Raw genomic sequence first — 25,142 nt, 5'->3', positions numbered from 1 at the left:
AGACGGTTCAGCAGGGCTCCACCGGTTGGTGTCATCGAAGCAGGTCGGCTCAGCTCTTCCCTCGTCGGATTCTTGGTCCTGTGGCGACTTCTGAAGTTCCAGTCCCCAAAGCCCTGCTTTTATGCAGCAAACCCCCATTCACCCAGCCTAGCTGTCACTCAAACATGCTAAGTGGTGAGCCGGGCGGCTCACCACTTGGGCCAATCAGGACGGAGTGCGACTTGAGTTACCAAGGTAACTCAGTCCAGGGTGCCTAAATCCCCCTCCACCCCTCCTAAGTACCCCAGACAGAGTGGCACCACTTTGGAGGGCTTCTGTGGAGAAGCCCGCCAAAAGTGGAACAAAGGGCTCCACTTTGGGTCAGAATTACAGAGGCGAACACCAACGCCATTTTAGGATCAAGTTTTGGCAAAATAACCCGACCGGAGTTATAATAATAAATATATAAACCGGCGGTATGTTTAAGGCTACCGTAAATAAATAATTAAATGTGTTAGCCTAAAACAATGGGAAATCCCATAGGGAAATATTCGCGGTCGAATATAAAAAGTAGTTTCCACTGCCACCAGCCAAAACTCGATCAGGGGGGACGGAGACGTGCCCCCTCGACTAACAGACCCTGGGGCAATCGAATTGCCCCAGCCAGTACGTCCACAATATGATGGTTTGTACTGGTTCTGTTCAGGATTCAAGACTAGCAAAGTCTTTGGTGACTTTACATGCCCTGGGAGACAGTAGTCAGTCCCAGGGTATGGAGTCTATGTTGGGGAGTCCCTAGGACACCCCTGGGTTACTGCACAGAGGGTGCTGTGTAACCCACATCACAAAAATACATGAGGCCCTATGGAGTAAAAGACCCCATAGCCCATTCAACACAAGGTTTGCCCAAGATAACACAGTTCAACATGTCCAAGAGTGAGGGTAAAAGAGTCTCACTCTTGGCAGGAGAAAAAAATAAACCCCAGAAATCCAGCAAAGCTGCTGGGGGACTCACTAGGTAGGGAAATTCAGCCTAAACAGAGAATTCTCCCTAACACTCGCCCCCCCCCAGACTAAGGGACAGGAGGATTTAATCCACTCCTGGATGAACCTCATACCTCTAGTCAATGATATACCTCCTAGAGAGTCCATCAGCATTTTGATGGTGACACCCTGACCTGTGCTCAATGGTGAAATCAAACCCTTGCAGACAGATTGACCATCTCAATAGTTTTGGATTTTCCCCTTTCATTTGCATCAACCATCTCAAGGGTTGGTGGTCAGTCTGAATAACAAAAGTAGAACCATACAAGTATGGCCTAAACTTCTTCAGTGCCCACACAATAGCAAAGCATTCTCTTTCGATAGTTGCCCACCTTGTCTCAGGATCCTTCAGTTTTCTACTGATGAAGCAAATGGGGTGCTCCCTACCCTTCTCATCCAGTTGGCTTAGAACTGCACCTATACCTACATTGGAAGCATCAGTTTGTACAATGAAAGTTTGGTGGTAGTCAGGAGCTCTCAATACTGGAGCTTGGCAAAGAGCTCTTTTCAGTTTTTCAAAGGCCTGATTGCACTCCTCATTCCATTTTACCTTTTTAGGGAATTTAGGAGAGGAGATTACATTCAGTGGAGAAGCTATGGTCCCATAGTTCTCAATGAAATTCCTGTAATACCCAGTGAGGCCTAGGAAGGCTCTCACTTGGGTTTGAGTAGTTGGTGTTGTCCAATTTTGCACAGCTTCAATCTTGCTGAGCAAAGGCCTTATCTCTCCACCTCCTACCTCATGTCCAAGGTAGACCACTTTACTTTGACCAATCTGGCACTTACTGGCTTTGATTGTCAAATGGGCCTGTTCAAGGGCCTGCAACACATGTCCCAGGTGGTTCACATGTTCCTCCCAGGAGTGGCTGAAGACTGCAATGTCATCCAAGTATGCCATGCAGAAATCTTCCATCCCAGCCAGAACTTGATTCACCATCCTTTGGAATGTGGCAGGTGCATTTTTTAATCCAAAAGGCATGACCTTAAACTGGTACAAGCCAACTGGGGTTGAAAATGCAGTTTTCTCCTTGGCATGGTCTGTCAGGGCTATTTGCCAATAGCCTGACGTAAGGTCAAATGTGCTGAGGTACTTGGCTGCACCAAGTTTATCCACCAACTCATCTGTCCTGGGCAAAGGGTGGGCATCAGTCTTGGTGACTGCATTTAGAGCTCTATAGTCCACACAGAATCTCAAGTCTTTGGATCCTGCCTTTGGTACTAACACAACTGGGCTAGACCATGGACTAGTAGAGGGCTCTATTACCCCGAGATCAAGCATCTTCTTGACCTCTCCTTTGATGTGGGTTCTGATATGTTCTGACATTTTGTACCCTCTGCTTTTGACTGGCAGACAGTCACCAGTGAGTATATCATGCTGGCCCCAAGGGGTCAAGCCTGGTGACAGTGAGAACAGGGAGGCAAACTGATTTAACATAGATTTGCACTCCTCTTGTTGCTCAGGGGTCAGGTCTGAAGAGAGATTGACTCCTTCAACTTTTTCGTCTAAAGGCACACCCCTGAGGAGATCAGGGAGAGATTCACTCTCTTCTTCCTCTGCAGCTGAAGCTAGAAGCAAGGCTCCTACGTCAGGTCTGGAGATGTATGCTTTTAGTCTGTTGGTGTGGAAGACTCTAGGAGCTTCCCTGGGTCTGCCCAGATCCACCAGATAGTTGACCTCTCCAAGTTTTCACACAATCTTGAAGGGTCCCATCCATTTGTCTTGCAAGGCCCTCTGCCTTGTTGGGAGCATAACGAGAACTAGCTGGTCTTGAGTAAACTCAACCATGTTAGCCTTCTGGTCATGCCAATGTTTGACCAGAGCTTGACCAGCTTTCAAGTTGTCACTTGCTTCTGCCATCATGTGTGACATTCTCCTCCGGAGACCTATCACATAGTCAGTCACTCTGACTGGCTTGAGGGGAGGAGCACCTTCCAATCCCTCCTTAATCAGGGCCAATGGACCTCTGACCGGATGGCCATAGAGAAGCTCAAAGGGAGAATAACCTACTCCCTCCTGAGGGACTTCTCTATAAGCAAAGAGAAGGCATGGCAGTAGAAGGTCCCACTTTTTCTTAAGGGGTTCCTCTAAAGCACCTATCATGCTCTTCATGGTTCTGTTAAACCTTTCCACCAACCCGTTTGTCTGAGGGTGGTAGGCTGTTGAGAACTTGTAAGTAACTCCACAGGTTTTCCACATGGCTTTCATGTAGTGGGACATAAAGTTTGACCCCCTGTCAGAGATTACTTCCTTAGGAAACCCAACCCTGGTAAAAATACCAAGGAGGGCCTTAGCCACAGCCGGAGCTGTAACAGTCCTCATAGGAATTGCCTCAGGGTACCTAGTAGCATGGTCTACTACAACAAGTATAAACCTGTTGCCTGAGGAGGTTGGAGGATCAAGGGGACCAACAATGTCAATCCCTACTCTCTCAAATGGGACTCCCACAACTGGGAGAGGCACTAAAGGTGCCACATTCTTGGAACCAACCTTACCAGAAGTCTGGCAGGTATGGCAGCTCTTACAATATCTATCTACTTCAGCCCCCATCTTTGGCCAATAAAAGTAGAGTGAGAGCCTTTCCTTGGTCTTCTTGAAACTCAAGTGACCAGCCAAAGGTATCTCATGGGCTAGTTGTAAGAACTGTTGTCTGTTCTCTTGGGGGACTACAAGGCGCTTGTAGTCTCCAGGTTCAGACTCAGTTGGTTCACTATAGAAGAGGCCATCTTCCCAGTGTAACCTATACTTCCCAGGCTCTTGCCCATCAGCCTGAGAAGCTGCCTGGTGGCGGAGACCTTCCAGAGTTGGACATTCTCTCTGTCCCTTACGAAAAGCGGCCCTGCTAGGCCCACCTTCTGCCAGTAAAGACTGCAGCTCAGGATGGTCCTCAGGGTCCAAATCTCCAATAAGGTTTGGGCCTCCTTCTAGCTCTTCTTCAGAATCTAGTTCAACCACACAGGGTTGTACCTCCCTCTCAGCCTCAGCTGGAGGTGGAGTTACAGGTGTAACTTTGGACAACCTCGGGGAAGTCCTTGTTGGAAGCACTGGAGTGCTGGCTGCTGGCTGTTTCCTAGGAGTCTTGGGTTGCCCCTTTGCTCCAGATCTGGTTGTCACTGCAGTAAGTTGCTCCAGTGGGAGAGGAGTGATTTCTTTCATCATCTCCTGAGATAACCCTCTCAGGGTTTTCTCCCTTGCAGGTTTTGTGAGCTCCTGTAACCTTTTGCTAGGGGGTCTGGGGGTATGAGATACAACTCCAAGAGCTTTGAGGTCATTACCCAGCAGAACCCTACCTGGCACTTCACATTGTACACTGACAGGTATTTTTACAGCCATATCATTACATTGGATGAGAACTGGTAACTGGGGACACATCTGCACAGGCCCACCAGCTAACTTGGTGAGGCATTTGGGTGCCTTAGCAACATCCTCTGCCTTGAAAAATGATTCATCCACCACAGTTATGCTGGCTCCAGTGTCCCTAATGGCAGGAGTCTCCTGACCATTCACCTGGACACTGTCCTTATATTACTCTTTAGTATTATCTGGGATAGAGTTATACACATCTAAATTCTGTTGTTCCCACAACCCCAGAGAGACTAAAGAAACACTAGCTGAGACTCCAGTGGGTTCATCAGCCAGTAATAGAAAGTTTCCACTTGCCATATGTACTTCCTCTTCTGGAGCGAAGGCTAAGGAGGCAAGCTGGACCCCTGAAGGTTTACCCTTACATCTGGGATCTCCTTTCACATGGTCAGTAGCCTTACAAACAAAGCATGAGCCAAAGGCTCGCTGGAATGGAGGCTTGTTCTGACCTCCTTCTGATCTTGGACCAGAAGGTACACTAGCCTGATTCGGTTTCCCTTGTGGCTTACCCTTATAGTTTTGTTTGGGGCCCTCTTTGGAATTTGTAGTATTAGAATTCTCTTTGGAGTCCTTCTTAGGTTGTCTTTCCCCATCCTTTTTCTGAGTTTCCCCAGAATCCTTGTGAGTGGCCCTGTTGGCAACCCACAAGTCAGCAGCCTTAGCCAGTTTCCGGGAATCTAATTCCTTGGAATCAGCCAAGTGTTGTCTGAGCTCAGGAGAGCAGGCATCATAAATAGTCTCCAACATAAACAAATTCTTCATACCTTCATAAGTGTTCACTTTGTAACCCTTAATCCATCCCTCTAAGTTTTTCAACCCTTCACTCACCCAGGTAGCCCAAGGGGTACCATCATGCTTTTTGAGGCTTCTAAACCTCTTAAGATACTGGGAAGGGGTCTTCCCAAACCTAGCTATCAAAGCTAGTTTCACACATTCATAGTCCTTCTTATCCTCCTCCCCCATCTCCATTACCACATCAGTTGCAACAGGGGGAAGCCTAGAGAACAACCAGGTGAGTAAGTCATTTCCTGTGATGTTCTGGAGCCCATGATTATATTCAAACAGAGACAACCAATCCAACACATCCAACTTAGGCTCATACATACCAACCAATTCTTTAGGCATCCGGGGTCTTTTAGGACTGGAACTTCTAGAGGAGCCAGAGAGAGAAGCATTCTCAACAGATAATTTCTTCACTTCTAGCTCATACTTGAGCTCCATTTCCCTTAGCCTTAGTTCTTTGTCAGTTTGAGCATTAAGTTTCTTATACTCCAATTCTAGTTTCATTTTCTCTAGTTCAAAGTACTGAGGACTAAATGTGGGGCCTGGTAAGGGCCCAGTAGGTACAGCAGGTAGAGCAGGCAGAGGCCTAGGGGGGACAGTCACAACAGCCTCACCCTCCTCTTCTGACTCTTCCTCAGAATCATCAACATTTTGATCCATGTTAACTTCAATACTGTCATCTACAGTTGCTGGAGTGGTAGGTTCATCTGAACCATCACCCAGACTTTGGTTAGCTAACAATCTTTCAATCAGCTCCATTTTCTTGCCCTTAGTCAGGAGGTCCTTATGTTTACAGAGCACTCTTAAACAATCAGCAGTTTTGGCTGCAAGGGACTCTTGACTATAGCTTTCTATAACTGACATGTTAGAGGTTTACTTTTATAGTGCTAAGCTTTGTGGTTAGTTGCACTAAGGTATCTTAAAGCACACTAAAATGTATACTCAATACAAATCCCACCGCTGTACACCAGTGTTAGGCAGAAACCTGTGCAGTTCCCTTGGGGAACACTGCAAAAGATTTAAGACTACAGGTATAGCAGTAAACCCACTTGGTAGCAGTCTGTACCACCCAGATTTACCTGGTAGCTGTGGCTGAGCAGTCAGACTTCCCTCAAGAAGAGTTAGGCAGTATGTAAAGTATACACAATAGGTACCAAAACACAATAGCACAAGCAAACACTGACCAGAGCTTGGTTTCAAAAGTATATAGTTATTTATTTATTAAACACACATAAGTTGAAAACACTCTAGCAAAATATAGTAAAAACACTTCAAACACAGTTATAATGAAAGCAGTTTCCACCCTTACTCCTATCTAGACAACTCTAGGTTAACACCACATAATTCAAACAGAGGTGAGTGCTTAACGTTAGATGACCCTCTAGTAGTTCCAAGGAAGGGGTTGAAAAAGCAGAAATAGGTTAAACACACCACTCTAAGGTCCAGAACACTTGCAATAGGCTTAAAGAAGCATAAAGTCACAGGTGAGCAAAAGTCACTAGGCAGGGCCCACTCTTAGAGCAGCCGGAGCGAAAATGTGCCCAAGATCACACTGTTATTTAGGGATTCAAAGTCTTGCAAAGAGTTAGAAAGAGTTTAGAGTGGCTCAGAAAGTTTAGCCAAGGTGTCCCAGGCACTCCCAGGTTCGAAAGCCGGGGACTAAATCTACCCCGTACAGTCGGTGGCAAGGGAAGCCAGGCGGAACACGGTACCTTAAGCGGAAAGGATCCTCCAGCGGTGGCAGTTGTTCCAGGCAGTGGCAGCAAGGCTCGACGTCGGTCAGGGGAGAAGAAAATCTCGCTGAAGAGTAGAAGAGGAAGGTCGTTGCACTGCCCGGGAAGAAACCAGCCGCGGAGTTCTCCGGTTAAAGGGTTGTACCGACTTTCGCGGTTTGGGGTAAAAGTGTGGTATTCCAGTTGCCGGGGTGCTTGGCACAGGCAAGGCGGCCACGAGATACTCCGAAGAAGCGGAAAGAAGGCGAAAACTGGTTGTCCCCACCAGTCAAGGGAAGGAGCCACTCCGTTAAGAGTTCTCCTCGGTCGTTGGGAAAAGTGGTGAGACGGTTCAGCAGGGCTCCACCGGTTGGTGTCGTCGAAGCAGGTCGGCTCAGCTCTTCCCTCGTCGGATTCTTGGTCCTGTGGCGACTTCTGAAGTTCCAGTCCCCAAAGCCCTGCTTTTATGCAGCAAACCCCCATTCACCCAGCCTAGCTGTCACTCAAACATGCTAAGTGGTGAGCCGGGCGGCTCTCCACTTGGGCCAATCAGGACGGAGTGCGACTTGAGTTACCAAGGTAACTCAGTCCAGGGTGCCTAAATCCCCCTCCACCCCTCCTAAGTACCCCAGACAGAGTGGCACCACTTTGGAGGGCTTCTGTGGAGAAGCCCGCCAAAAGTGGAACAAAGGGCTCCACTTTGGGTCAGAATTACAGAGGCGAACACCAACGCCATTTTAGGATCAAGTTTTGGCAAAATAACCCGACCGGAGTTATAATAATAAATATATAAACCGGCGGTATGTTTAAGGCTACCGTAAATAAATAATTAAATGTGTTAGCCTAAAACAATGGGAAATCCCATAGGGAAATATTCGCGGTCGAATATAAAAAGTAGTTTCCACTGCCACCAGCCAAAACTCGATCAGGGGGGACGGAGACGTGCCCCCTCGACTAACAGACCCTGGGGCAATCGAATTGCCCCAGCCAGTACGTCCACAATATGATGGTTTGTACTGGTTCTGTTCAGGATTCAAGACTAGCAAAGTCTTTGGTGACTTTACATGCCCTGGGAGACAGTAGTCAATCCCAGGGTATGGAGTCTATGTTGGGGAGTCCCTAGGACACCCCTGGGTTACTGCACAGAGGGTGCTGTGTAACCCACATCACAAAAATACATGAGGCCCTATGGAGTAAAAGACCCCATAGCCCATTCAACACAAGGTTTGCCCAAGATAACACAGTTCAACATGTCCAAGAGTGAGGGTAAAAGAGTCTCACTCTTGGCAGGAGAAAAAAATAAACCCCAGAAATCCAGCAAAGCTGCTGGGGGACTCACTAGGTAGGGAAATTCAGCCTAAACAGAGAATTCTCCCTAACACTCGGTATCACCTACAATAATTACGCGGATGATACCCAGATCCTCCTTCGGCTTTCTGGAGATTATGGAAAGGATTTGGCCTTGGTGACTAGAGTGTACATCATCATCCAGGCATGGATGGCCACACATGGACTATGCCTGAATGATGATAAAACTGAACTCATAATTCTAGGTACTACCACAAGTCTCAAGAAACTGGGTTCTGCCTACTGCTCCTTTATGATCGACGGCAACTGCATTAAGGTGGGACAAGAGGTCAAAACCTTAGGCTTTTACCTGGACTCCACCTTCTCTTTCCTCAAACAGGTGAAATCTCTAGCCTCCTCAACAGCCTACACCTGTAAATTGATCCGTGCAGCTAAACCTTTCCTGTCAGACACCAGCTGTTTGACCCTTGCCAGAGCCCTCATACTATCCCGCCTGGACTACTGCAACGCTCTCTATCTTGGGTCCACCAAAGCTATTATCAGCAAACTCCAAACCCTCCAGAACAACGCTCTTAGAGCGGCACTGGGCATCTCTAGAAGAGAACATATCACAGCATATCGTCAACAGCACAATTGGCTTACTGTCAATGACAAAATTCTCCTAAAAACTGCCTCACTTACACACAAATCGCTTAATAATGCTGCACCCATCTATCTTATCGACAGATTCCATAGACAGACCTCCCTGAGACCAACAGGAATATCATATAAAGACTGTCTTTTTGTCCCCAACTTTAAACACTCCACCATAGGGGGTAATAGCTTCCCAGTCTAAGCAACAAAACTGTGGAACTCCCTACCACCACCCCTCAGAATGGACTCGCACTATCAGAACTTCTGCGCTAAGGTCATTTCATGGTTGAAAACGTAGCCCCCCCCTTCATAGCCAACTGCCTAGTCTTATCAGACTCAGGCTTATTGTACCCATTGATGCTTACTTGTATATATGTATATATTCCTGCTGTTATTGTATGCTACATATCCTGTTTTTGTTGTAACCAAGTTTCCCAATCTCTTGTAAATGTTGCGCACTGTTACCCGAGGGCATGACGGCGCATTACAAATAATAAAACAAACAAACAAACAAAACAAACATCGGAACAGTATCAGTACTGAAGAGAATCGGACTAAATATTCTGAAAAAACCCTGTAGAAAATGCTTCTAAGTACTCTGTCAGAACAGCCTCAGTGTGGCAGGGGTTCTGACTAAACATGAAACTAAACATAGTGCAGAAAAACATTATCAGTGCACAGAATGCCCACAAACATTCAGCCGGAAAGACGGTCTAAGACAACAGGAGAGGACATGCACAGTCATAAAACCTTAACAGTGCTTTGAATGTCACACAAGGTTCAGTCAGAAAACCAGTCTGAGTTACCATGACTCAGTAGAATTATAGAAAACGGACTGCAGTACCAACAGGCTATGTCAACACACCTGATATAAGTACCAGAGCAAGTGATTCAATGGACAATTACACACATGGCTGTTGTAAAGGCGGCTTCATTCTCCACTGCCGTGCGAATACAAAGGCAAAATATGATGAAATATCAAATGAACGTCAAAGTCTTGAGCAAATCAACAACAACAGCCCCAATTGGCACAGGTGCAGGATGATGTTTTTGTTTTATAGGGTTTTGTTATTTACCCCATTCAAGCATTGCTGTGTCAGAGTGCACTGAGCACGGGGGGAGCTGTGCTGCTTTATGAGATTAACCACAAGTAGAAATCAATAAAGTCACCTTGAGCAAGTCCGAATCTTACAGGCAATGGAGAACAGTTACTAGACAGTCTCTTTGGATGGCAATGTGATAATGATTGCACTCAGATATATGTGACCATAAGGAGTTAGTGGACGATATGTTAATTATGGAATTTTAATGATATGTATTCGAGTTAATTATTCAGTGAAGAAGTTGAAAATGGTTTGTTTTATCTTTTTTAAGCGGCACTTAAGTATGTTGTATGGTTTTGTACATATGAACTGTTTGTTTTTACTGCATGCATACATTTTATAGAAAACATTGTGAATTCCAAATAAAGTTATTATTTGAAGTTGACATTAACTGTTAATTGTTTTTTAGCCCAAATAGTAATGGTGTACACTTTTTAGTTTGATTTTGAAAGTGCAATGTTCTTGAACATAGATGTTACCTGGAGGTATGTTTTTCTTACTCAACCTAAGGTGGTTGCCTCCAGAAACTGCACGGAGACCCAGAAAGGTAACCCCCTTCGCAAAGAACAGTTACAAATAAAAGACACTTTTGAATACCGACTAAGCAGAAGAGAGGGGTAAAGAGGGTGCAATTCTCCTTACCTGTGATATCGGTTTGGGGAAACCTGTAACCCACATTGCCACCAGCCAAGAGACTGCCAAGAAGAGTTAAAGGGGAAAAGAGGGTGCAATTCTCCTTACCTGGGATATCAGTTTGGGGAAGCCTGTAACCCACACTGCCACCAGTCAAGAGACTGCTGAGAAGAGATAAAGGTGAAAAGAGGGCACAATTCTCCTTACCTGGGATATCAGTTTTGGGAAACCTGTAACCCACATTTTCACCAGCCAACGGACTGCTGTGAGAAACCACAAGTTGTCTCACCCACTAGTCTCCGGGGATCTCTCGCTCTGGTTGCCAGGGCACGGCCATCGCCTTTGGATCCATACCCTGGAGGTGATCCAGTGCGGAGAATCACCTGGGTGAGGGGTCTTCAGGGAGTGGGACACCTGATGGTGAAACACAGTATCCCCTTTCCTGCAACATCTTTACCCCCTCATACCCAGCAGGGTACTTGAGATCTTTACCCATCTTTCCCTTCACAAACACTTTCACAGAGACAGCCGGCTGTGGGAGAAAGCAGACTGGCACAGGAGCATTGTACCTGACATGTCCCACTACTATGGTCAGGCAAGGTCAGTCAAAGTCAGGCAATTAATGGTAACCACTCACACCTGGATTCCATTAAATTTCCCCACATGGATAAAAGACGTTCAAAACTTCAATATCATGGCCTTCTGTGCCAAAGTCTCTTTGATATTTAAAGTCTCTTCTTTCAGAGGGCCTGATGCAACAAACAAACAATAAAGTTGTGTTCCTCTTGTATTTCACATATACACAACTTTCTTAGGTGTTTTGCTATTCACCTCGGATCCCCCTCTGCCAGGCTCAGATCCACTTTAACACAATGTTCTCAGGAATTTCACATATCCAATTTCTTGGGTGATTCACTGTTCACCCCGGATCTCCCTCTGCCGGGCTCAGATCCACTTTTACACCAAATCTTATAAGTCACCTTCCGCCGGGCTCTGACCAAATTATCTATTTTAACACAGCTTGTTTTAACCCAAAGCTTTCAATTGATCTCCCTCTGCCGGGCTCAGACCAACTTTATCTACTTTTCCATAAACTTTCTTTATCAACATCAGGACCACTTCGATTCACAGTCCTTTGCCACTCATTCACTTTTGTCAACTCTCAGCTGGATACCTTACAGAGACCTTTGATTGAGTACACACACGGTTCCGGACCACTCTGTCAAAGGTATTGTATCTTGGTTTCAAAGTTCAATCACTCATCTGCCTTTCAACTTTACTTGCATTGTTTATCACACACGTTTCAAACAAAGTTCATTTCAGCACTTGCCATACAATGTTGCCGCTTGCAACCTTGGCTTCAACACAGACCGGTCCTGTATCGGTCTCCCCAACACACCGGCTGTGTTGATTTCACTGATGCTGCTTTGTTGTTGGAGCCAAGGACAGTACAATGGCAGATGGCGATTCTCCCCGCCTTGAATAGCGATGTGGGAGGGCCCCAGGTACCTCTGACACAACACTGGATTCTTCAGCTTGGCTTCCTGGTCTTATGTCTTCGTGCTCCAACATTCATCCGTGTCGGGAAGTGTAATGGAAGTCAGGTGTGTCTGATAGTAATTGCCTGACCTTGCCTGATCATGGTATTGGGCCACATCAGGTATACGGCTTGGGTGTTAGTCCATTTTCTCTCATAGCGGGCTGTCCGTGAGAAAGTGTTTGTTTTGTAAAATGGGGAGGGGGGTTGAGTTCCTAAATATCCTACCTGGTAGGATGGGCTAAATGTGTTACAGGGAAGGTTGCACTGCGGCTCACTATCCAGTGTCCCACTCCCACTCCCCAAAGACCCTCACCCAGGTGATCCTCCCACACTAGTCCACCCCAGGAACTGGATCCAAAAGCGATGGCTGTGTCATGGCCACCTGGATGACAGATCCTCAGGGACTAGTGGTTGAGATACCTTCTGGTTTCTCACATGCCCTTCCTCTATGTGATATAGCCGCATCTGTTTCACAAAGTAACCGAGAAGGGAAATCATTGTTCTTTACCTTTTCGGTGCTCCACTGTGAAACTGTTGGGTTGCAGGTCTAAGAAGTATTGCTTTACTCAAGGGTTCGGGTCCTTTCACTGGCTAATCCATATTAATGGAAAATGATCTGTGACGAGTGTGAACTTCCTTCCCAGGAGATAGTATCTAGGGTGGGTGATGGCCTACTTGATGGCAAAGGCCTCTAATTCCAACACAGAATAATATTTTTCAGGTGGGAAGAGTTTGAGACTAGTGAAAATAGGATAGGGTGTTCTAATCCATCACAAATTTGTGACAAAACTGCGCCTAACCCTTTTAGGGAGGCATTAGTTTGTGACACAAACTCCCCGAGAAATCTACTACCTTTAGGATTGTGTTCATGCACAGGGTTTGTTTTAAGTTGTTGTTGTTAGGGAGAATTCTCTGTTTAGGCTGAATTTCCTAACCTAGTGAGTCCCCCAGCAGCTTTGCTGGATTTTTGGGGTTTATATTTTTCTCCTGCCAAGATTGAGACTCTTTTACCCTCACTCTTGGACATGTTTGGAGTGTGTTTCTTTGGTTTGCCTTGTGTTTAATGGGCTATGAGGTATTTTACTCCATAGGGCCTCATGTGTTTTTGTGATATGGGTTACAGTGCCGTAACCCAGGGGTGTCCTAGGGACCCCCCAACATAGACTCCATACCCTGGGACTGACTACTGTCTCCAGGGTCTGTAAAGTCACCATTGACTTTACTAGTCTCAAATCCTGAACAGAACCAGTACAAACCATCATATTGTGGACGTACTGGCCGGGGCAATTCAATTGCCCCGGGGTCTGTTAGTCGAGGGGGCACGTCTCCATCCCCCCTCATCGAGTTTTGGCTGGTGGCAGTGGAAACTACTTTTTATATTCAACCGCGAATATTTTCCTATGGGATTTCCCATTGTTTTAGGCTAATACCTTTATTTATTTATTTACGGTAGCCTTGAACATACCGCCGGGTTATTTCTTTATTATTATAACTCCGGTTGGTATTTTTTGCCAAAACTTGATTCTAAAATGGCGTTGGTGTTCACCTCTGTAACTCTGACCCAAAGTGGAGCCCTTTGTTCCACTTTTGGCGGGCTTCTCCACAGAAGCCCTCCAAAGTGGTGCCACTCTGTCTGGGGTACTTAGGAGGGGTGGAGGGGGATTTAGGCACCCTGGACTGAGTTACCTTGGTAACTCAAGTCGCACTCCGTCCTGATTGGCCGGCTCACCACTTAGCATGTTTGAGTGACAGCTAGGCTGGGTGAATGGGGGTTTGCTGCATAAAAGCAGGGCTTTGGGGACTGGAACTTCAGAAGTCGCCACAGGACCTAAGAAGCCAAAGAGAGAGAAGCCGAGCCGACCTGCCAAGACGTCACCACCGGTGGAGCCCTGCGGAACCGTCTCACCACTTTTCTCGACGACAGAGGAGATCTCCCGCCGGAGAGTCTTCTTCTCTTAACTGGTGGGGACAACCAGTTGCTGCCTTCTTTTCGCCGTCCCGGAGCATCTCGTGGCCGCCTTGGCTGTGCCAAGCACCCCGGCAACCGGGATACCACTTTTTACCTCAACTGCGAAATAGGGGTAAAAATCCTTTGTGTGCGGAAAACTCCACAGCTGGCCTCATCCCTGGTAGTGCAACGACCTTCAGCTTTCCTCCATGTCGAGATCACCTCTTCCTCTGGACGACGCCGCGACTTGCACCCACTACCAGGAACGACTACCACCGGTGGAGGATCCTTTCCACTTTTGAAGGTACTGTGTTCCGCCCGGCCTCCCTTGCCACCGATTGTACGGGGTAGATTTAGCCCTCGGCTCTCAAACCTGGGTAGGCCTGGGACACCCTAACTAAACTTTTCGGAAACATAGTAAAACCTTTTCTACTCACCTGCAAAGACTTGTGACACTGTGTGATCTTGGGCACATTTTCGCCTGGCTCCCTCTAAAGCGGGCCCCGAACTAATTCTCCTTGTTCCACAATTGACTGCCTTTGCTAACCTTATGAGAAAAGTGTTTTACCTTACTGCTCTCTTTATTTCTGCCTTTTCCCTCCCTTTTTCTAATAACTTGTTGGAGTACCATCTAACGTTAAGCGCTCACCTCTGGTTGGAAATAAGTGGTGTTAACTTAGAATTGTCCAACAAATGAGTACGGATGTACATATGAGTAATAGTGACTGTGTTTTGACTTTCTTACCTTTTTCTGTGCTAGTGTAATTTATGAGTGTGCCTTTAATAAATACGTTTATACTTTTACACCTAGCTCTGGTCAGTGTTTGCTTGTACTACTGTGCCTCTGTACCTATTGTGTATCCTCTGTATACTGTCTAACTCTTCTTGAGGGAAGTCTGACTGCTCAGCCACAGCTACCACAGTGAATCTGTGTGGTGCAGACTGCTACCAAGTGGGTTTACTGCCAACACCTGTAGTCCTAAATCTTTTGCAGTGGTCCCAGAGGGAACTGCACAGGTTTCTGCCTAACACTGGTGTACAGCGGTGGGATTTGTATTGAGTATACACTTTAGAGTACTTTTGAGATACCTTAGTGCAACTAACCACAAAGCTTAAGCACAAGAAAGAAAAAGTCATTTTTAACCTGTCTACTATGGAAAGTTATAGTCAAGAGTCCCTTTCTACAAAAACTGCTGATTGTCTAAGACTTCTCTGTAAGCATAAGAATCTCATGACTAAAGGAAAGAAAATGGAGCTAATAGAAAGTATGTTAGAAAACCAAAGTCTGGAGGATGGTTCAGAGGAACCTATCACTCCAGCAAATGTAGAGAACAGCAATGATATTGATATTGAACAAAGTATTGATGATCTTGGGTCAGAACCAGAAGAGGAAGATGAAACTGTTGTAGATGTTCCCTCTAGGCCTCTGTCTGCTCTACCAGCTGTACCTACTGGACCTTTGCCAGGTCCCACATTTAACCCTCAATACTTTGAACTAGAGAAAATGAAACTTGAATTAGAGTACAAGAAACGTAATGCTCAAACTGACAAAGAACTAAGGGTAAGGGAAATGGAGCTCAAGCATGAGCTATAAATGAAGAAATTGTCTGTTGAGAATGCTTCTCTCTCTGACTCCTCTAGAAGTTCCAGTCCTAAAAGACCCCGGATGCCTAAGGAATTGATTGGTATGTATGAGCCTAAGTTGGATGTGCTGGATTGGTTGTCTATGTTTGAGTATAATCATGGGCTCCAGAACATCACAGGTAATGAGTTACTCACCTGGTTGTTCTCTAGGCTTCCCCCTGTTGCAACTGATGCGGTAATGGAGTTGGGGGAGGAGGATAGGAAAGAGTATGAATGTGTGAAACTAGCTTTGATAGCTAGGTTTGGGAAGACCCCTTCCCAGTATCTTAAGAGGTTTAGGAGCCTCAAAAAGCATGATGGTACCCCTTGGGCTACCTGGGTGTGTGAAGGGTTGAAAAACTTAGAGGGATGGATTAAGGGTTACAAGGTGAACACTTATGAAGGAATGAGAAATCTTGAAATGATGGAGTCAATTTATGATGCCTGCTCTCCTGAGCTCAGACAGCACTTGGCTGATTCACAGGAATTAGACCCTAGGAAACTAGCTAAGGCTGCTGACTTGTGGGTTGCCAACAGGGCTACTCACAAGGATTCTGGGGTAACTCACAAGAAGGATGAGGGAAGACAGCCTAAGAAAGACTCCAAAGAGAATTCTGATAATTCCTATTCCAAAGAGGGCCCCAAACCACAAAATAACCAGGGTAAGCCACATGGTAAACCCAGTCAGGCTAGTGTACCTTCTGGGCCCAAACCAGAAGGAGGTCAGAACCAGCCACCCTTTCAGAGAGCCTTTGGAAAATGCTATATCTGTCAGGGTACTGACCATATCAAAGGAGATCCCAGGTGCAAGGGTAAACCTGCAGGGATCAGCACAGTCTCCTTAGCCTTTACTCCTGAGGATGAAGTACAGATGTCTAGTGCTCACTTTGAACTCTTTGCTGAAGATCCCTTGGGACTTCAAGCAACTGTATCTATAGAGTCCATGGATCTGGTTAGCTCCCAGAATAGGGTAGTGTATAACTCCCTACCTGCCAACTCGAAAGTATACTATGTGGACAGTGTTCTTGTCAACGACCAGGATACTCCTGCCAGGAGAGACACTGGGGCCAGCAGAACAGTAGTGGATTAAAGCTTCTTTCAACCTGAGGATGTGGCCAAAGCACCCAAAGGTCCCACTAAGATGTCTGGAGGCCCTGTCCAAATGGTTCCTATTCTACCAGCCCTCATTCAGTGTAACAACATGACAGTGAGGATCCCTGTCAGTGTTCAGACTGAGGTACCTGGGAAAGTCCTGTTGGGGAATGACCTAAGAACTCTAGGAGTAGTGTCACATACCCCCAGGCCGCCCAGTATGGAGAAGCAGAGCTTAACCAAATTGGCTAGAGAGGCTACCTTGAAGGACCCTTCTAAGCCTGTGGGACCCTCTACTGAGACCCCCACTACAAGCCCTGGGGTTAGTAAGTTGACTTCTAACCCAGGCCCATTTCAGGCTAGTGCAGTAGGGAAATGGGAGCCCCAACCAAGCTCAATCATTGTTCCCCTAGTTTCAGAGTCTCTGACTCCCCCTGCTTCTGAGGAAGAGGTGGATAGACCGACTAGGCCCCTATCTGGACCTGAGAGAACTGGTAATTCTCAGTGCTGGTGGAAAACCAGAAAAGAAAAGTCTAAGGCCAAAAACCTTCAGACTGTTGGACCTTCTACTGAAGACCCCAACCCAAATCCTAGTATTGGGAGTGAAACTCCTAAAGTAGTTAAGGTTAGATCTAAGAGGAAGGGGAAGCAGGTACATTGCCTAACCCCAACCCCTCCAACCAAGAGGCCTAAGACCCAACCTGCTCCCTCAAGAGAGGTGGTGAGGAACCTTGGAGGCCCCTCTAGATCTAAGGGAATCCTTTATAAGGACCCTTTGAAAAAGCCTAACACAGGTTCAGGAGTTGTACCCACTTCTGAGGGACTGGTCAACCAGGTCCCCTATAACATTAAAAAGACTGATGTTCCTCAAAGGGTTTGTAGGTCCTATAGCTTACAAAGGAAAGCCTTTGGGTTACCCATTAAACACAGGTCAGGGTGTCACCATCAACATGCTGATGGACTCTCTAGGATGTATGTCATCGACTAGAGGTATGAGGTTCATCCAGGAGTGGATTAAATCCTCCTGTCCCTTAGTCTGGGGGGGGGGCGAGTGTTATGGAGAATTCTCTGTTTAGGCTGAATTTCCTAACCTATTGAGTCCCCCAGCAGCTTTGCTGGATTTTCAGGGTTTATTTTTTTCTCCTGCCAAGAGTGAGACTCTTTTACCCTCACTCTCAGACATGTTTGGAGTGTGTTTCTTTGGTTTGCCTTGTGTTGAATGGGCTATGGGGTCTTTCACTCCATAGGGCCTCATGTGTTTTTGTGATATGGGTTACACAGCACCCTCAGTGCCGTAACCCAGGGGTGTCCTAGGGACCCCCCAACATAGATTCCATACCCTGGGACTGACTACTGTTTCCCAGGGTCTGTAAAGTCACCATTGACTTTACTAGTCTCAAATCCTGAACAGAACCAGTACAAACCATCATATTGTGGACGTACTGGCCGGGGCAATTTAATTGCCCCGGGGTCTGTTAGTCGAGGGGGCACGTCTCCATCCCCCCTCATCGAGTTTTGGCTGGTGGCAGTGGAAACTACTTTTTATATTCAACCGCGAATATTTTCCTATGGGATTTCCCATTGTTTTAGGCTAATACCTTTATTTATTTATTTACGGTAGCCTTGAACATACCGCCGGGTTATTTCTTTATTATTATAACTCCGGTTGGTATTTTTTGCCAAAACTTGATTCTAAAATGGCATTGGTGTTCACCTCTGTACTCTGACCCAAAGTGGAGCCCTTTGTTCCACTTTTGGCGGGCTTCTCCACAGAAGCCCTCCAAAGTGGTGCCACTCTGTCTGGGGTACTTAGGAGGGGTGGAGGGGGATTTAGGCACCCTGGACTGAGTTACCTTGGTAACTCAAGTCGCACTCCGTCCTGATTGGCCCAAGTGGTGAGCCGGCCGGCTCACCACTTAGCATGTTTGAGTGACAGCTAGGCTGGGTGAATGGGGGTTTGCTGCATAAAAGCAGGGCTTTGGGGACTGGAACTTCAGAAGTCGCCACAGGACCTAAGAAGCCAAAGAGAGAGAAGCCGAGCCGACCTGCCAAGACGTCACCACCGGTGGAGCCCTGCGGAACCGTCTCACCACTTTTCTCGACGACAGAGGAGATCGCCCGCCGGAGAGTCTTCTTCCCTTAACTGGTGGGGACAACCAGTTGCTGCCTTCTTTTCGCCGTCCCGAAGCATCTCGTGGCCGCCTTGCCTGTGCCAAGCACCCCGGCAACCGGGATACCACTTTTTACCTCAACCGCGAAAGAGGGGTAAAAATCCTTTGTGTGCGGAAAACTCCACGGCTGGCCTCATCCCTGGTAGTGCAACGACCTTCAGCTTTCCTCCACGTCGAGATCACCTCTTCCTCTGGACGACGCCACGACTTGCACCCACTACCAGGAACGACTACCACCGCTGGAGGATCCTTTCCACTTTTGAAGGTACTGTGTTCCGCCCGGCCTCCCTTGCCACCGATTGTACGGGGTAGATTTAGCCCTCGGCTCTCGAACCTGGGTAGGCCTGGGACACCCTAACTAAACTTTTCAGAAACGTAGTAAAACCTTTTCTACTCAGATGCAAAGACTTGTGACACTGTGTGATCTTGAGCACATTTTCGCCTGGCTCCCTCTAAAGCGGGCCCCAAACTAATTCTCCTTGTTCCACAATTGACTGCCTTTGCTAACCTTATGAGAAAAGTGTTTTACCTTACTGCTCTCTTTATTTCTGCCTTTTCCCAATAACTTGTTGGAGTACCATCTAATGTTAAGCGCTCACCTCTGGTTGGAAATAAGTGTTGTTAACTTAGAATTGTCCAACAAATGAGTAGGCATGTACATATGAGTAATAGTAACTGTGTTTTGACTTTCTTACCTTTTTCTGTGCTAGTGTAATTTATGAGTGTGCCTTTAATAAATAAGTTTATACTTTTACACCTAGCTCTGGTCAGTGTTTGCTTGTACTACTGTGCCTCTGTACCTATTGTGTATCCTCTGTATACTGTCTAACTCTTCTTGAGGGAAGTCTGACTGCTCAGCCACAGCTACCACAGTGAATCTGTGTGGTGCAGACTGCTACCAAGTGGGTTTACTGCCAACACCTGTAGTACTAAATCTTTTGCAGTGGTCCCAGAGGGAACTGCACAGGTTTCTGCCTAACAGTTGTAAAAAACATCGTCCTCATAAGTCCAATGAATTTTCTGGGGTTCAGCGTTCTTTAATTTGTCTGTCAGCCTAGCTGTTCTGTCCGAGAAGTTAGAGATATGATATGATATGTTATTTATAACACGTTTAATAACCAGAGGTTTTGAAGCGTGGACCCGGGCATGGAACCTGTATCGCTCAGTGTCGTCTTGCTTCCAAGGCGAGCACGCTGCTGTTGAGCTATCCTCCTGGGACCTATGGTAATAACCGATTAACCTATGAATGCTCCGAGGTCTGTCTTGGTTTTAGGAATGGGGGTCTCTAGAATGGCTTTCACTTTTTCTCATCGAGGTTGGACACTGCCATTCCCTACAAAGAAGCCAAGGTGTTTCACGGCTGATTGGTCCAGTTTACATTCGGATGGATTTGCAGTTAAGCCGGCTTCTCTGAGGGTGCTCATAATAGTAAAGAGATGGAAAACATGGTCTTCCCAAGTCTTACTATAAATGACTATGTTGTCAATAAAAGCTCCACAGAAATGGGAGTAGGGCTTTAATATTCTGTCCATAAGCTGTTGGAAAGTGTCAGGAGCCCTGTGTAAGCCAAAAGGGAGGACTTTGAACTGGAATAGTCCCAGGGGCATCAAGAAAGCTGTAATTTCTTTATCAGGTCCATGTACTGGGACCTGGCAGTACCCCTGGGATAAATCTAGGGTTGATAGAAAGGTGGCATATCCGAGTTTATCGATCTATTCATCGATGCGTGGCATAGAATAGGCATCGAAGTCAGAGATGGCGTTGACCGGTCGGAAGTCTATGCAAAACATCCAGGAATTGTCAGGTTTTTTGACCAACACAATAGGGGAGGACCATGGGCTTGAAGAGGGTTTGACATTGCGGGTTAAATATTTGCATGTAGCATTTTGTTCACTTCCTCAACCACTATATGTCTCTGGGCTTCCCAGAGTCAATATGGATTCAAATGTACCACTTTTCCCTTTGGGGTTCTGATATAATGAAATGTGCCATGCATTCTGCCTGCTTTCTCACAGAATACAGCAGGAATGTTGTGACTAAATCGTTTAAGTCCTCTTGTTGTTGACTAGATAGCTTTTGGGGAATTCATTCAAAATTATCTAATTCTTGTGGTACTAAACAAGACAGTATCAAGGCAGTGGTGGCAGAAAGATTTTCTTTCCACTCTTTTAAGAGATTCACGTGGTAGAGGTGGGTCTTTTGTTTCCTGTTAGGTTGAGCCATTTTATAGGCACAGGTCCCTGTCTGCTCTAGCAGTTCATATGGCCCATGCCACTTTGAGACAAGTTTATTTTCAGAGGTAGGTAAGAGGGCTAATATGTTTTGTCCTACTGAAAAAGATCTCAAGTTTACTTTCTAGTCGTAGATGGACTTTTGTTGTGCTTGTGCTTTTTCCATGTGAGTATAGACTAGATTTCGAACAAGTTTCATAGACTCTTGCAATCGGGTAGCTGTTTGTGAAAGGGGAATAGGTGCCTCTCTCCTTTCCTCCCAGGTCTCCCGGAGCATGTCAAGGACATCTCTTGGTTCTCTACCATAAAGTAGTTCGAAAGGAGAGAATCCAGTAGATGCCGGAGGGGTCTTTCTCACTGCAAATAGGACCCAGGGAATCATACGATCCCAGTTTTTCCTGACCTTACCTACCAACTTTCTTAGGATCATTTTAAGTGTCTAGTTAAATCTTTCTACCAACCCGTCCATTTGGGGTTGGTACACTGAGGTTCTTAAGGTGGGAATATGGAGCAATCCCTTAGCCTCACACATGAGGTTGCTCATGAAATTGGATCGCTGATCCATTTGAAGTTCTTTGGGGAAACCAACCCTGGAAAATGATGGTAATAGATGTTTTAACATTTGTTGGGTTATGTTATTTCCACATGGGGAATGCCTCCAGGTATCAGTTAGCATAATCAAAGATTATGAGGACATATTTGTTACCCAGTCTAGAGGTTTCCAACGGTCCAATGATATCCATCCCAATTCAGGAGAAAGGGATTTCTATTATTGGTAAGGGGTGCAGAGGGGCAGGCAAGGGAATATGTGTACTGGTTTTCTGACATATTTCACATTGCGAAAACTTCAGCTTTGTGTCCATCTCTTATTTCTGACCCCTCACAAGTATCACTGGACCATCCCCAGGAACTGTATCCAACAGCGATGGGCATGTCCTGACCACCTTGATGACAGATCCTCAGACTAGTGGATGAGACACCTTCTGGTTTCTCACAATACCCTTGACCTTTCCAGCAAGAAACTGTGACTTTTCTAAATCCTTCAGGTTAAAGAGCGTAAAGCCAGGAAACCAGACTGAAGAATGCAGCATTGTGTGTCAGGGATACCCAGGGCCCTCCTGCATGTTTGATCGAGTCAGGGAGGAGCAGCAGCAGCTGTGGTCCCATCATTCGCTCCAAGAACAAAGCAGCACCAGAGAGATCAACACAGCCAGTGAGTTGGGGAGACCGATGCAAGACTGGTCTGTGTTGAAGTCAAGGTTGCAAGCAGCAGCATTGTATAAAGAGAGCAAGAACGAAGATTGGGCTATGCATGTGATGAAATACGTGAGGAAAGCTTAATTGCTGATCGATGTTTGGACTGAAAGGAAGAAAGATACAATACCAGTAACAGAGTGGACTGGCACTGCGAGTGTGCTCAATCAAAGGTCTCTCTGAGGTATCCAGACAAGAAGTGGCAGAAAAGAAAGTAAAACTACGCCAATGAGGAATGAAGTGAATCAAAGTGGTCCTGTTATGGTTTAAGCAAAAATCCTTCACACAATCGAAATTTTTTCGATTCTTGATACAAAGGCGTCCGAGCCGAATGAGGGAGAGCTGACATATCATTTATTGAACACTTCTCTTTTTGCATACATTGTTGGCCCACACTATTTGTATTTAGAAGTAAGGACTGGCAATAGGTTTATTAGTGTAGGTCCTTCTATTTTGACAGAGACTACACTAGGACTGCGTTATTATTATTTGATGGTCATGGCTCGCTACCTTCCTTAGATTTAGGTTTAGATAGGCATTCAACCAACCCATTGAAGTTTAATAAATACTGTTGAACTGTGATCAATTGTGTCTGTCTTCACTGTTTGATACCATGCCTTCCTTACACTGCCGAAAAGAGACAAAGGGAAAAAGTGTAGGCGCAATTCTCCTTACCTGGGATATCAGTTTGGGGAAACCTGTAACCTGCATTGCCACCAGTCAAGAGACTGCAGAGAAGAGACAGAAGGGCAAAGAGTGCGTAATTTTCCTTACCTGGGATTTCAGTGTGGGGATACCTGTAATCTGCATTGCGACCAGCCAAAACACTATAAAAACTGGCATTCATTGTAAGATTCACCCCATAAGCGGTATTGGGGGAGAAACCTGGAACTAGCATTGCCACATGCTGAAGGAAACATTGATAGTTGCTTTGAAGTGGAAGTTAATCCTGGTAGGGGAGTAAACCAGGAAGGGAACAGTTGTTATACTGAAGGAAACATGGTTGTGGTTTCTAGGGCTGTGGAATAAGTGCACACTTAATCATACTGACAAACGTTTATTTTACAAGGGATCTTTGTGTGTTTTGTGAGTTGTGGAAAGAAAGTACACACTTTATCATCCTAACACTATTTGTTTAATAACAGACCTTTGCTGTGCTGTGATGACAAAAGTATTCTACAGAAAGGATAATGGTTACACCCTTCTAAAATAATTCTTTCATCTTGGGAAGAGTACTTTGTGAAAGAAACAATTGCTCCGTTTTTTCTGTGAACAAGTGGTTTTGTGAAAGTGACATTTCCTTTAACAATTTTTATTTTATTTTTTTTATTTTATTTTATTGTGTTCCACAGTACTACGGTACTTTTAACACATATACATACAATCCACAAATACACAATCCAACATACAAATATCCAACGTATATAAAATTACTGCAGCTTTCCTTAAAAATTCTAAAACATGTATGGTCAAACTTAATTCATTACAATTCATTATCCTCCACCATAGTTCATTCTCGGAGGAGTAAACCAAGCCTACTAAGAAGCAAGACCGCAAATCAATCAGTTTGGGACAAATCACACACAAGTGCTTTAAAGTCTCGATGTTTGTGTTACAGTACCGACATAGTCTCTGTTCTTGCGGAATGTTCGCCCGACGGCCCAGTACTTCTTTTGTTAATAACAAGTTCAACCTGAGCCTTAGCACCTGTGACCTGAAGGATCTCGATGGATGTTTTTCAAGGTAAGGTGCTGGTGTATTGAACCTTTTACATGACCAGAGAAAATTTTCCCCAAAGCATTTATACTCCATTATCTCAGTTCTCAAGTTAGACCATACATGTCTACACCATCTTAGCTTTGCAACCTTTGGTGTCAACTCCAGTTCCTCCATTGGAATGTTTGCCTGTTGAAGCATTAATTGACAATTCAAAACCCAGTCCCTGAGAACCCTGCAGCCACCCTGAAGTCTTACCAGATTTAATTGTTCGTATATTGACGCCACTGGTGGGTTCAGTATATTTACCAACAACTGAAACTTGCCCCAATCTACCATAGTCTGTATTGGTAACAAACCTAATTCAAACAGAATCCCTGCTAAAGGGACTGACTGCGGAAGTTGGAGCAAACCTTTCCATAATACCCCCTCTAATAATGACCAATTAATTGGCTGACTCCGAGTTTGAGCTCCGTAAATTAATTTTGGGGTTAATTGTTGTTTGTATAATTTTAGGACTGTTGAAAGAGAATATCTACCGAATTTTCCATCGAAAATTCAAAGTTGTACCCCGGCCCCTACAAATTTTGCTCTTAAGTCTTCCTGTAATTCAGGACCAGAGAACTTGTCATAAATTACCAGCCCTAGGTACACACATTTATTTACAACTTCTAGTTTGCCGTTTTTCAAATACCAGGGCATTACTTTACAACTTTTCCTTTCCCCCCTTAAACACCAGAACCTTTGATTTTACAGTGTTTAGTGTTAAGTCTAGTTTTTCCAGAAACCCCTCCACGGCTAATAATGCTCTTTGGAGCCCGATAGCTGTAAGGTCACATAAAACAATGTCGTCTGCATAAAGTAAATATTGAACAACCATAGCACCCAATCTTGGAGGGAAAGTTTTTACAGATTCCATACAGCCTCCCAATCCCAGTAAATACAGGCAAAAGAGAAAGGGTGCCAAGACACACCCCTGTCTTAAGCCCCTATTTGTCTGTATCCAGGGGG

At 45.6% G+C, this 25,142-nt stretch overlaps 1 protein-coding gene across 1 annotated transcript in view; it reads left to right on the top strand.

Annotated features, from left to right (window-relative positions):
- The window catches only part of LOC138498496 (zinc finger protein 850-like), a 384,664-nt gene that overhangs the window by 38,824 nt on the left and 320,698 nt on the right, over nucleotides 1-25,142 (top strand). The window contains exon 3 of the mRNA XM_069622261.1: nucleotides 41-43. Within this exon, the coding sequence (XP_069478362.1) occupies nucleotides 41-43 (3 nt within the window). The remainder of the gene's footprint in view (nucleotides 1-40; nucleotides 44-25,142) is intronic.

Source organism: Ambystoma mexicanum, chromosome 5q (assembly GCF_040938575.1).
Source record: "Ambystoma mexicanum isolate Mex_15411 chromosome 5q, UKY_AmexF1_1, whole genome shotgun sequence".
Lineage (NCBI taxonomy): Eukaryota > Metazoa > Chordata > Amphibia > Caudata > Ambystomatidae > Ambystoma > Ambystoma mexicanum.
This window is presented reverse-complemented; position numbering and strand designations above follow the sequence as displayed.